The sequence below is a fragment of the Paramormyrops kingsleyae genome, chromosome 19 (genome assembly GCF_048594095.1).
Source record: "Paramormyrops kingsleyae isolate MSU_618 chromosome 19, PKINGS_0.4, whole genome shotgun sequence".
NCBI classification, from domain to species: domain Eukaryota; kingdom Metazoa; phylum Chordata; class Actinopteri; order Osteoglossiformes; family Mormyridae; genus Paramormyrops; species Paramormyrops kingsleyae.
In genome coordinates this window covers 29,351,023-29,365,075 of record NC_132815.1, presented here as the reverse complement: position 1 = coordinate 29,365,075, position 14,053 = coordinate 29,351,023, and the positions used below count along the sequence as shown (strand labels likewise).

General features: G+C 48.9%; 1 protein-coding gene across 3 annotated transcripts in view; it reads left to right on the top strand.

Moving 5' to 3' along the window:
• The window catches only part of LOC111833685 (formin-like), a 51,325-nt gene that overhangs the window by 23,458 nt on the left and 13,814 nt on the right, over positions 1–14,053 (top strand). For all 3 annotated transcript variants that reach the window (XR_011984066.1, XM_072702628.1, XM_072702627.1), the window contains one exon: positions 8,540–8,681. Coding sequence is in view for 2 of the 3 variants with exons in the window: in XM_072702628.1 (XP_072558729.1) it covers positions 8,540–8,681 (142 nt within the window). In the remaining variant the exon portion in view is untranslated. The remainder of the gene's footprint in view (positions 1–8,539; positions 8,682–14,053) is intronic.

Sequence of the window (14,053 nt, the reverse complement as noted above, 5' to 3'; positions counted from 1 at the left end):
TGAAAAGGGGACATACCCGTGACCGGGTTCAAACGGGAATTCAAGACGTATTCAGCCCAGGGGAGGTGCGTCGCCCACTCGGTGGGTTTGTTTTTACAAAGAAGCCGGAGGTTTTTTGACACCTCTTGATTAGTGCGTCAGCTAAACCGTTGGACTGGGGGTGATAGGCCGACGAGAAACTAAGGGAAATGTTTAGCTTGGAACACAAGGCTTTGAACACCCGAGAGGTGAACTGAGGGCCCCGGTCTGATACTATGTCTTCCGGAAACCCATAGTAACGAAAGACCCAGGTAATGAGGACCTCGGCGAGCTCGGCTGCATTTGGGAGCTTGGGGAGTGCTATGAGACGGCTCATCTTGGAGAAACGGTCGACGACCGTTAAAACTACGCTGTTACCTTTCGAACTGGGAAGATCAGTGATGAAATCCATTGCCATGTGGGACCAAGGACGTGACGGAACAGGTAAGGGCTGGAGTAGACCGGCTGGGGGTTGATGGGACGAGTTTAATTGGGAGCATTCAGGACAAGAGGCGACATACTTCTCAACTGCCGTTCTCCAGCCCGGCCACCAATATCTCCTGGCTACCAGGCGCTGCGTGGCTGAGACACCGGGGTGTCCGGAGCTGGGGGACGTGTGTACCCAAGTGAGCACAGCCGGGCGGTGAAGGCGGGGCACGTATAGCCGACCTGCTGGGCATTCCGGTGGTGGTGCCACGCGTTCATTGGTGGTTCGGATCGTCTCCTCCAATGACCAGGTGATGGGCGCGGCAAAGCAAGTAGGTGGTAATACTGGTTCCGCGTGGGAGGCTGCCTCTGGGGGATCAAACTGGCGAGAAAGAGCATCTGCCTTTAGGTTTTTCTTTCCCGGGAGGTAACTCACGGTGAAATCAAATCGAGCGAAGAACATTGCCCAACGTGCTTGGCGCGGATTTAGCCGTTTGGCCCGCTGTAGGTACTCGAGGTTTTTGTGGTCGGTGAACACCTGGAAAGGATGATTTGCTCCCTCTAACCAGTGCCTCCATTCCTCCAATGCCAATTTAATGGCTAACAGTTCTCTATCTCCCACGTCGTAGTTGCGCTCAGCTGAGGTCAGTTTCTTTGACAGGAAAGCACAGGGGTGACGACGCCCGGTTATAGGGTTACTCTGGATTAGGACGGCACCTATTCCTGCTTCAGAGGCGTCCACCTCTACCTCGAAAGGGTTCTCTGGACAGGGCTGTTGGAGAACGGGGGCAGAGCAGAAGGCATGTTGTAGACGCTGGAACGCAGTTTCAGCTTCTGCCGTCCACACTAGCCGGAAGCCGGAACCCTTGGTAAGCGAGGTAAGGGGTGCAGCGACCTGACTGAAACTGCGGATAAATCGACGGTAAAAATTAGCAAAACCTAAAAATCTTTGGAGTTCTTTGATAGTACGAGGGCGTGGCCAGTTTTGGATAGCCGTGACCTTTTTCGCGTCCATGGCTACTTCTCCAGGTCGGACAACATATCCAAGAAACTGCACCTGGGTTTGATGAAACTCGCATTTCTCTCCCTTTGCAGAGGTGATACTCGCGCAGCCTTTGGAGCACTTGACGCACATGGAAGACATGCTGTGACGTCGAGGGGGAATAGATCAGAATGTCATCAATGTAGACGACTACGAAACGGTTTATCATATCTTTAAAGACGGTATTCATGAAGGACTGAAAGACCGAAGGACTGTTAGCTAGCCCGTACGTCATGACCTGGTACTCATATTGACCTGTGCTGGTAATGAAGGACGTTTTCCACTCGTCGCCTTTGCGTATTCGTACCAGATTGTAAGCACTGCGGAGGTCTAGTTTGGTGAAGATCCTTGCCCTCCGGAGTTGTTCTAAGGCAGACGGGATTAAAGGTAGGGGCTCTCGCCGTTTCACGGTGATGGTGTTAAGTGCTGTATAATCAACGCATGGCCGGAGACCCCCATCCTTTTTCTTGACGAAAAAGAACCCTGCTGTGATTGGTGATGTGGAGGAGCGGATGATACCTTGGTTGAGGGCTTCTTGAACGTACGTCTCCATGGCCTCCTCCTCCCTCACCGAAAGGGGATACAGATGGCCCTTCGGGGAGTGCGCCCCCTCGAGGCACAGTCACATTCTCTGTGAGGGGGCAACCGGAAGGAAAGTGCTTTGCTGAAGACGTCCTTGAAGGCGGAGTATTCGATCGGAATACGAGAGAGATCCTCGGGTTCGGGGCTTTCGATGGAAGAAGCATAACAAGGTCGAGCTATGCAGTGTTGAAAACACTTGGATGACCAGGCGGTCAACTCACCGGTCCTCCAGTCAATTTGGGGGTTGTGCTTCTGCAGCCAGGGGTGACCGAGAATGACGGGGTCCCTTGCTTTGGGAAGAATCAAGAAGTCGAGGGTCTCAACATGAAACACGCCCACTTGCAGAGTGACCGGGCCTGTATGGTGTGTCACTCGCCCTCCTGGAAGTGGGTCCCCATTCACTCCAAGCACCGAGACCGGGTTGGAAAACACCAGCAGCGGGAACCCGAGACGGCGTGCTAGCCTGAGGTCCATAAAATTACCAGCGGCTCCGGAATCTACTAAAGCACATGTGTGGTGTTTTTCTCCGCACCCAGTAACAACAATCGGAACCTGCACCAGTGAGCTGCCAACATAAGGAGTAATACCTACCTTCATGCGGGCCCCTGGGTGAGATGGTCGGATGGGGCAGGTGCACAGGACGTGTCCTGCCTCTCCACAATACATGCAGAGTCCCTCGTTTACGCGCCGGTGTCGTTCGGCTATGGAGAGGGGGCGTGTCCGAGCTGCATTGGTTCCGAAGGACCCTCTGCGACAGCCGGTGGGGTAGGGACGGTGGCCAAGCGGGGACGTCGCCGTCGACGTTCCCTGACGCTGTTGTCAATGGTCACTGACAGCCCAATGTATTCCTCAAAGGAAAGGGTGGCGCCACGTGAAGTGAGTTCGTCCTGCACTTCCGGGTTTAAGGCGCGGCGGCAGAGAATCCGAAGGACCTCATCCGGCCAACGCAACCCCGCTGCGATCGTCTGGAATTCCAGCGCGAATTCAGCGACTGTGCGTGGTCCCTGTTTCACATCGAACAGTCTCTCTCCCAAACTGCGCCCGACGGCTGGGTGATTAAATATGCCTTTAAATGCCTGCTGGAAGTCACGCGCCGAGTCCAGAAGGGGGCTGTCATCCATCCAGAGCGCTGTAGCCCAGTCTCTCGCACGCCCGGTAAGCAGTGAAATAACAAAGCGTACCTTAGCCGTCTCCTCTACAAAGCGTTCCGGATGTTCTTCTACATATAAACCACATTGCATTAAAAACGCTTGACAATGATCCGGATTGCCGTCATACTTCTCCGGCATGGCGACTGGAACAGGAGCGGAAGCACGCGACGGGGAAGACGGTATCTCTACCTGACCCACTCGTCGCTCCAGGAGCTGGGTGACGAGAGAAGTCAGCTGGTCGACTTGCTGTTGCAGCCTCTGGGTCTCCGCGGGGTCCATGGTTAGGCGAGGTATTATGTTACGCTGTGTAGCCAAGGAACAGGCGAACCCCGTAATGCAGGAGACAGGTTTATTGGGAAAGCCGGGTACAATCAGAGCCAAAGGGAGAATCCAAACGGGTAGTCGTAAAACAGGCAGATGTCGATAACCGGGAGAGTCAGTCCTACACGGAGAGACGGGATGGGGAAATGACGAAGGAAGCGGGGTTGAATCATCAGGGCAGAAGGGCAGGTCGGACGGGAACGGGCAGGTCGAAGAGGGACGAGAAGCAGGCAGGGTAGATGAAACAGCAGGGCAGAACACAGCACTTCCGGGAAGTTGCGATTGGCTTAAGTAGGTAACGGATCGTCCTGCTGATTAAGCGGCGATTGTCTACCATTGTGTCGCCCTGCCCCTGTGGGCGTGACACCTGTAGACTTAGATACTCCTGCTTAATTTTGAAATCATTAGTTATTTTCCATATTTGGAACAGAGCCCTTTTCCTCCTGACTTTATTCTTAATTTCCTTAGTAAACCACCTTGGTTGTCGTTTCCTAGATTTAGTTTTGCTGGAAACAGGTATGAAGTCCTCTTGCGCCTGCAACAATGTGCTTTTGAAAAATTCCCATGCCTCTTCTACTGTTTTGCTATTTAACTCTGTCCAGTTTACAGTTTCTAATTTCCGTCTCATACCATTAAAGTTAGCCTTCCTAACATTGTATACTTTTAATTTCGACTTTGCTCTTCGGACACTAAAATTAACCTCGAATTTAACCATGTTATGATCACTACCGTACAATGGGTCTAAAACCTCTAATTTTCCAATCCTATCCTGGTTATTACAGAAAACCAGATCAAGAAGGGCTTCTCCCCTGGTAGGAGTATTAACAAATTGAGTAAAAAAACAATCCTGTACTAATTCCACCATCTCAAGTTCATTTACAGAAGAGCCAGAGATTGTGTCCCACTGTATCCCAGGTAAATTAAAATCACCCATAACCACCACATCATTTTTATTACTCATAATCCTGATATCATCATATAATATTCTGCTTTCCTCTACAGCTACATTAGGTGCTCTATAACAAACCCCGACAATTAGGCCATTTGAATCTTTAGCATCAAGTTTTATCCATACAGCTTCTGAATTTTTATTTTTATCAGTGAGATCCCTTGCCTGCAAGTTTTCTTTTACGTATACACCACCTCCCTTCTTGCCTATCCGGTCTCTACGGAACAACGTATAACCATCCATATTATATTCATCACCATCATTGTCACTCATCCATGTTTCAGTTATTCCTATAATGTCATAATTGTCTGAAGAAATTAAAGCCTCTAAGTCAGTAATTTTGTTTCTAATACTCCTAGCATTCAAATACAGACCACTAATGGTAGGCCTTTTACAGTGTCTACTTTTAATATTTATTTGGGCATTCCGTCTCTCCCCACATCAATTCGTAACCTCCCTGCCCCCCCAGTCCCTAGTTTAAACATTCCTCAACTATTCTGCACATACGCCTCCCCAATACACTGGTTCCCCTATGGTTCAGGTGCAACCCGTCCGGCTTGAACAGGTCCCACCTGTTCCAGAAGGTCTTCCAGTGCCCCATAAACCTGAACCCCAAGTTCTTCCTCCATTTCTTAGCATTCCTTGATTAAATGTCTCCTTATGGGCTCTATTTTGACAATGTACTGCAAAGTACAAGTAACATTTACAGTATGGGTGTGTCCAAATCCATTTCAGAAAAAAAAGACTTTGCGCAAAAAGGTTATCCTAACTCTCTTAAATATGCAGAGGTGTGTTTTGGGCATATCCATACAATGAACCAATGGGAATGGCACGTCACCTCACCTTTAAAAGGCGCAAGATCTGTGGCAGATTGCTCTTACAATGGCACATTTGCCCAGCAAACCAGATCACTTTTTGCCCGAGAAAATGGTCGTACTCGTGCACGAGGTCAAACAGTTTGAGCACATCATCTACAAGAGCACCACTGTTCCACCTACAGTAAGCCTTTCAAGGTGAAGCAGGCGTGGGATGAAGTTGCAGCGAGTGCACTTCATTTTCTGGTAGCACCAGATCTTCCACGCAGTTCCAAAAGCGGTATAATGATGCCAGAAGACTGGGAACACAGATGCTCCCTGAACAAGCACAGCAGCTGGGAACAAAGACTTAATTACGTACTTGTGTGTTTTTTTTTTTTATTATTTTAATTTTGGGTTTGCAGTTCTCAATACAAAGTGCAATCATTGTTCAAACAAAACAGAACCTACAGTTTAAGGTGTGTTAGAATGTTCAAATAAAAGGCAATAGGGTTAATATTTTTCTACATCTCAATTTAGATTCCTTACCAGGCTATAGATCAGGGTTCTTCAACTCTGGACCTCGATTCCAAATCCAGGCCATGTTTTCAGTTCTCCCAAGTAGTTGTTTAATAATGACTGATTCTGATTGGTCAGAGGCTTCACACCTGACTGACAGGTAAAGGAAGGCTGGAAAACCAGCAGTGCTCGGACCTCGAGGACCGTGAGTTGAATAACCCTGCTATAGATGATCGATTCAGCTCTTCTGCCAGCTGATCCCTCCTTGCCCGTGCTGCTGCTGGCATACACTCCTTTGTTGGCCCTTTTTTAAAAAAAATTTTTTTTTAAATGATGCGGTTTATTCTTTACTTAAGATATATATTTTTTCATTTGTTTCATTTAACAGTATCATTACATGAAATGACTAATTGTACTTTATGTAAATAAAATAAGAAATCATTAGTGCATCTCGATGACATACTTGTGGGCATAACGTGTGACGTGCACCTGCACGTGTCTGAAACACGCTGCCAAAATACTGTTTAATAATGCGGCACTAACTTTAGACGTTGTATTTGTTGGTCAAAAGTGCAATGTCATTTCACTGCCTTAAAGTATCAACACGCCGACAATGCACCCAGCCATGCCTCATATACAAAAACACCATTACTATGAGTGGAAAGCAGGTGCAAAGTAACTTGCGGGTACCAACAGACACGCATGATGTGAAAATGAGCAATGCGCAGGTACGAGACTAGCAAGACCACTTTGCATCATGCTTTGCTCTGTTGGATAATACAGTATGTGTTCCTGCTAATCTCTGGAACTTTTAGTTTTATTTAGTTGGGCTTATATTTTCCCATTTCCATTGCCTTTTTCTCCTCTTCGGTCCTTAAAATGAAAGATAGCTAGTTTTCTTTCCTGATTTTTTTGTTTGCAATTTTTTCAATATCAGCATAGTATCATTAATAACTCAATTTGTTCTTCACCTAAATTGCATATTCATATATATTACTGTTGAGCTTATGTCTAGTTGGTCTGACAGCTTTATCTGTTTTCTTTAATTTTGCTCTGTGATGAATCACAGGAAAAAAACAGATTTCATATAGCTTTTCCATGTTTCATTGCATACATTGCCAAAAGTATTGGGACACACCCATCTAAATAATTGAATTCAGGTGTTCCAATCACTTCCATAGCCACAGGTGTATAAAATCAAGCACCTAGGCATGCAGACTGCTTCTACAAATATCTGTGAAAGAATGGGTCACTCAAGAGCTCAGTGAATTTAAGCTTGGCACCATGAGAGGATGCCACCTGTGCAATAAGTCCATTCATGAAATTTCCTCGCTACTAAATATTCCACGGTCAACTGATAGTGGTATTATAACAAAGTGTAAGCAATTGGGAACAACAGCAACTCAGCCACAAAGTGATAGGCCAGATAAAATCACAGAGTGGGGACAACACATGCTGAGGAACACTGTGCAGAAGTCACCAAGTGTCTGCAGAGTCATTACACACTTCACTACAGACCTCCAAACTTCATGTGGCCTTCAGATTAGCTCAAGAACAGTGCGTAGAGAACTTCATGGAATGCGTTTGCATGGCTGAGCAGCTGCATCCAAGCCTTACATCACCAAGTGCAATGTAATGTAATGTAATGCAATGCAATGCAAAGCATCAGATGCAGTGGTGTAAAGCACGCCGCCACTGGACTTGGAAACGTGTTCTCTGGAGTGACGAATCACACTTCTCTGTCTGGCAATCCGATGGATGAGTCTGGGATTGGAGGTTGCCAGGAGAATGGTACTTGTCTGACTGCATTGCGCCAAGGGTAATGTTTGGTGGAGGGGGGATTATGATGTGGGGTTGTTTTTGAGGGGATGGGCTTGGCCCCTTAGTTCCAGTGAAATTAACTGTGAATGCTGCAGCTTTCAAAACCATTTTGGACAATTTCATGATCCCAACTTTGTGGGAACAGTTTGGGGATGGCCCTTCCTGTTTCATCATAACTGCACACCACTGCACTAAGCAAGGTCCAGAAGGACATGGATGAGTGAGTCTGGTGTGGAGGAACTTGACTGGCCTGCCCAGAGCCCTGACTTCAACCCAGTAGAACACCTTTGGGATGAATTAGAGTGGAGACTGTGAGCCAGGCCTTCACGTCCAACATCAATACCTGACCACACGGAATGCTCAAAAATTCCCACAAACACACTCCTAAACCTTGTGGACGGCCTTCCCAGAAGAGTTGAAGCTGTTATAGCTACAAAGGGTGGGCCAACATATTAAAGCCTATGTATTAAGAATGGGATGTTATTAAAATTCATATGTGTGTAAAGCAGGTATCCCAATACTTTTGGCAATATAATGCTGGTACTGACCATTTGGTGATATACTTGTCATAGCCTGTTGAAAAAGACTTTTTGCCAAGTGAGTCATCTTAGCAGAATTCTGCTTGTCTGTGACTTCCAAGGTCCTAACCAAAACCCAGTTACTCAAAATGTTTTGAATGCTAACTTCAGCATTCAGATTCTCTTAAAACTGGTCAGCTTCAGCCTTTTTGGATTGTGTGGTTGGAGCATAAATTTAGATCACTGCAATTTTGAATGGCATGAATTGGAGTTTGACTGAGATTTTGTTTTGGATTGTAGGCAAGCACAGATTTTGCAACCCTTTATTTGACGATGAGGGCTACTCAATTTCTTCAGCAGAATTTGTGTCTATAACAGAATATCTTTATTTAATTCAGGAATGACACACTATGGAGTTCACTTGAAGAACCACCAATTCTCAACACTAAAGAATTTGAGGACCTTTTCTCCAAGAACATAATGCAGCCAAAGAAGAAATCACTGCGTAAGAGCTATGAAGAGGGTCCCAAGGTGAAAAAGGTAACTAAAATGTATTTTTGCTGCATCCACCAGCCTAAATTCATATTTATGCTGTCCCAAATCTATTATAACAAAAGCCACGGATAGGTAGATTAGGAGGGCATGAGCTGATTACAGCACATTGCCACACCCACCACACAACAAACCACCTCAGGGATGAGAACCTGAGTGCAGTCGTGTGGCAGGTGATACTTCAGCACCACATTAGTCCAAATGGACCATTGTGAGCTTTTTTCCAGTGGCGGGGATGCCAATCCTGCCCCCAACCCCCAACGTTTCCCTTTTCCCCCTCCTTTCAGGGCTGGATGTAGATTAATGTCATACCCCGGACAAAGCAATTGTAGGTTAAGGGCCTTGCTCAAGGGCCCAATGGAGTAGGATCATTGCTAGCATTTGCAGGATTCGAACCAGCAACCTTTCAATTGCTGGCACTGATCCCTAGCCTCAGAGCCCCCACTCTGCCATAATAAAAAATGAAAACGCTATTCAGTTGTTGTCAAAGGTGCCATGTAATCACTCTGATGTTAATATTAAAAACTGAAATGTCAATGTATCCATTTTCTGGACACTTTTTTTTAGCCAGATTAGTGGGCCGGATTAAACCCTAGGCAGGTTAAGAGTTATAATGTTTTCTACGGAAATGTAACAATATATTCCCGGATTGTAAATGAATTATTTGTAGTATCCAGTGGTGAAATTCAACTTTGTGATACAGGCCCCAGTTCTCCGCTTAGTTTTAGGGTACCACAGTTTAAATAGACTTTCTTTGTTCACTTACATTTAGCCCAAACTACCCTAAATACAAGTTATCAACTGATCTTGTCTTGTGCTTACATGTAATCAGCCAACAGTGTGCCAGATTGCAGATACGCTCACAACAGACAAATATGCGTGTTACGGTGGCGTGACATGGTGCAGGCGGAAAAAGATGTGATGATCCATTGTGGCTCCAAAACAAAGGGTTTTTATTTAAGGGAAGAACCTCTCCTGGAGCCGACAGCTTATCGTGGTGGAGAGGTTTGTGTGTTCCAATGATCCCAGGAGCTAAGTTGCCCAGGGCTTTAAGCCCCTGGTAGGGTCACCCAAGGCAAACAGGTCCTGGGTGAGGAACCAGACGAAGTGCGGCTCACAAGACCCTTTATGATGAATACAAACATAGATTCACGTTTCCCCTTGCCCGGACGCGGGTCACCAGGGCCCCCCCATGGAGCCAGGCCTGATGGCGAGCGCCTGGTGGCCAGGCCTACACCCATGGGGCCTGGTCGGGCACAGCCCGAACAAGGCATGTGGGTCCCCCCTCCAATGGGCTCACCACCTGTAGGAAGGGCCATAGGGGCGGGGTGCAGTGTGAGTTGGGCAGTGGCCGAAGGCGGGGACCTTGGCGGTCCGATCCTCGGCTGCAGAAGCTAGCTCTAGGGACATGGAATGTCACCTCTCTGGTGGAGAAGGAGCCTGAGCTGGTGCGCGAGGCTGTGAGGTTCCGACTAGATGTAGTCGGGCTCACCTCGACGCACGGCTTGGGCTCTGGAACCAGTCTCCTCGAAGGGGGTTGGACCCTCTTCCACTCTGGAGTTGCTCACGAGAGGCGCCGAGCTGGGGTAGGCATACTTATTACCCCCTGGCTGGGCGCCTGTACGTTGGGGTTTACCGCAGTGGACGAGAGGGTAGCTTCCCTTCGCCTTCGAGTGGGGGGATGGGTCCTGACTGTTGTCTGCGCTTATGCGCCAAACGGCAGTTCAGAATACCTGCCCTTTTTGGAGTCCTTGGAAGGGGTGTTGGAGAGCGCTCCTCCCGGGGACTCTCTCGTTCTGCTGGGGGACTTCAATGCTCACGTGGGCAATGACAGTGAGACCTGGAGGGGCGTGATTGGGAGGAACGGCCCCCCCAATCTGAACCCGAGTGGTGTTTTGTTGTTGGATTTCTGTGCTCATCACGGATTGTCCATAATGAACACCATGTTCAAGCATAAGGGTGTCCATATGTGCACTTGGCACCAGGACACCCTAGGCCGCAGTTCGATGATCGACTTTGTGGTCGTGTCATCGGACTTGCGGCCGCATGTATTGGACACTCGGGTGAGGAGAGGGGCGGAGCTGTCAACCGATCACCACCTGGTGGTGCGTTGGCTCCGCTGGTGGGGGAGGAAGCCGGTCAGACCTGGTAGACCCAAGCATATAGTGCGGGTCTGCTGGGAACGTCTGGTGGAATCCCCTGTCAGGGGGAGTTTCAACTCCTACCTCCGGCAGAACTTCGCCCATGTCCCGGGGGAGGCGGGGGACATTGAGTCTGAATGGGCCATGTTCCGCGCCTAGATTGTGGAGGCGGCTGACCGGAGCTGTGGCCGTAAGGTGGTCGGTGCTTGTCGCGGCGGCAATCCCCGAATCCGCTGGTGGACACCGGCGGTGAGGGATGCCGTCAAGCTGAAGAAGGAGTCCTATCGGGCCTTTTTAGCCTGTGGGACTACAGAAGCAGCTGATGAGTACCGGCGGGCCAAGCAGAACACGGCTTCAGCGGTCGCTGAGGCAAAAACTCGGGTATGGGAGGAGTTCGGCGAGGCCATGGAGAACGACTTCCGGACGGCTTCGAGGAGATTCTAGTCCACCATCCGGCGTCTCAGGGCGGGAAAGCAGTGCAGCATCAACACTGTTTATGGTGGGGATGGTGCGCTGCTGACCTCAGCTCGGGATGTTGTGGGTCAGTGGAAGGAATACTTCAAAGACCTCCTCAATCCCACCGACACGCCTTCCAATGAGGAAGCAGAGTCTGGGGACTTTAGGGTGGACTCGCCTATCTCTGGGCCAGGGGTTGCTGAGGTGGTTACAAAGCTCCTCGGTGGCCAGGCCCGGGAGTGGATGAGATCCGCCCGGAGTTCCTCAAGGCTCTGGATGTTGCGGGGCTGTCTTGGTTGACACGCATCTGTGGCATTGTGTGGACATCGGGGGCGGTGCCTCTGGATTGACAGACCGGGGTAGTGGTCCCCATCTTCAAGAAGGGGGACCGGAGGGTGTGTTCCAACTATAGGGGGATCACACTCCTCAGCCTCCCTGGTAAGGTCTATTCGGGGGTGCTGGAGAGGAGGGTCCGTCGGCTAGTCGAACCTCGGATTCAGGAGGAGCAGTGTGGTTTTCGTCCTGGCCGTGGAAAAGTGGACCAGCTCTATACTCTTGGTAGGGTCCTGGAAGGTGCGTGGGAGTTTGCCCAACCAGTCTACATGTGCTTTGTAGACTTGGAGAAGGCATTCGACCACGTCCCTCGGGGAGTCCTGTGGGGAATGCTCCGGGAATATGGGGTGCCGGACTGCCTTATAAGGGCTGTTTGGTCCCTGTACAACCGGTGTCAGAGCTTGGTCCGCATTGCCAGCAGTAAGTCGGAATCCTTCCCGGTGAGGGTTGGACTCCGCCAGGGCTGTCCTTTATCACCGATTCTGTTCATAACCTTTATGGACAGAATTTCTAGGCACAGCCAGGACGTTGAGGGTGTCCGGTCTGGTGAACTCAGAATTAGGTCTCTGCTTTTTGCAGATGATGTGGTTCTGTTGGCCTCATCAGACCGTGACCTTCGGCTCTCACTGGAACAGTTCGCAGCCGAGTGTGAAGCGGCTGGAATGAAAATCAGCACCTCCAAATCCGAGACCATGGTCCTCAGCTGGAAAAGGGTGGAGTGCTCTCTCAGGGTCGGGGAGGGGGTCCTTCCCCAAGTGGAGGAGTTTAAGTATCTCGGGGTCTTGTTCACGAGTGAGGGAAGGATGGAGCGGGAGATCGACAGGCGGATCGGTGCGGCGTCTGCAGTGATGCGGGCGCTGCATCGGTCTGTCATGGTAAAGAAGGAGCTGAGCCAAAAGGCAAAGCTCTCGATTTACCAGTCGATCTACGTTCCTACCCTCACCTATGGTCATGAGCTGTGGGTAGTGACCGAAAGAATGAGATCGCAAGTGCAAGCGGCTGAAATGAGTTTTCTCCGCAGAGTGGCTGGGCTCCCCCTTGGAGATAAGGTGAGGAGCTCAGTCATTCGGGAGGAACTCAGAGTAGAGCCGCTGCTCCTCCACATTGAGAGGAGCCAGATGAGGTGGCTCGGGCATCTGCTTAGGATGCCTCCTGGACGCCTCCCTGGTGAGGTGTTCCGGGCATGTCCCACTGGGAGAAGGCCCGGGGGAAGACCCAGGACACGCTGGAGGGACTATGTCTCTCGGCTGGCCTGGGAACGCCTCGGGATTCCCCCAGAGGAGCTGGAGGAAGTGGCCGGGGAGAGGGAAGTCTGGGTTTCCCTGCTGAGACTGCTGCCCCTGCGACCCGACCTCGGATAAGCGGAAGTAAATGGATGGATGGATGGAAGTACAGAACACTGGGAATCACACAAACTAAAGGACCACGAGAGGTGAAAAAACTGTGACAGAACTTAATACTTACAATTACATAGGTTTCTAAGGTGTTTTAAATCCCTAGAGCCTAATACATTACGCTGGCAGAGTGAAGCACAGAGTGAAGGAAGGCACTTCAATACAGACATCCAGGGAAAACAAGGAGCAGATGTAACTTAAAAAACAGGAAAAACTAGGAAAAAAACACAGAAATAATCACAATAAACTCTAGGATAAGAAAACAAGAAATAATAAACACTACAGAACAAAATCCAGCAAAACAAAATGGGTAAGAGTGGTCTGAAGCCAGCCTCAAGCCCACAACACAAGGGAACAGTATCTGCGCTACACACTCAGCCCACTGACCTATGCAGAAGAAAACACACCAGGAAAGGCTAGGAACTAAGACAGAGAGGAGAAAATGCAGAACGGCAGCAATGCCTGCTAGCCAAATGTGGAAGGGTCACAGAGAAGGGTCAGTCGGTACAGACTCCGGCAATGTGTGAATTTAGGATTTAAAATTGTTTTTGCCTGTTTAACTTTATTTATTTTACCTGCAAAAAAATTGCTAGCAGATTTACAGTTAGCAGACCTAAATTTAGTGGAACCAAATTGGTCCGCCAATGATTTTCAAACTTAACAAACACTAATCCACTAATGAAAAAGTTAGCTTCACTAATAGCACTTAGCGGACCCTGCCCACTACTGTTATCCAATGCCCCCCGCCCAATGATTGTCCATGTCAATGGGTAACCATGAATCCCTTACCAGCAAAGTACCACTGAGGTACCCTGAGCATGGTGCTGCTGCCTGGGTGCTGAATTAGCTGCCCTCTGCTGTGTCCTGATGTGGAATATGGGTTAAATGCAGAGGACACATTTTGTTGTTGTGCTACAGTGTGTCAATAATGACAACTAACCAGCAACAGCTATTTATAGGTAAGTTATAAATGATTCAACTTTAGCACTGTCTATACTTTAAACATTATGCTAGATAAGCAGGTGGGTGATATTTT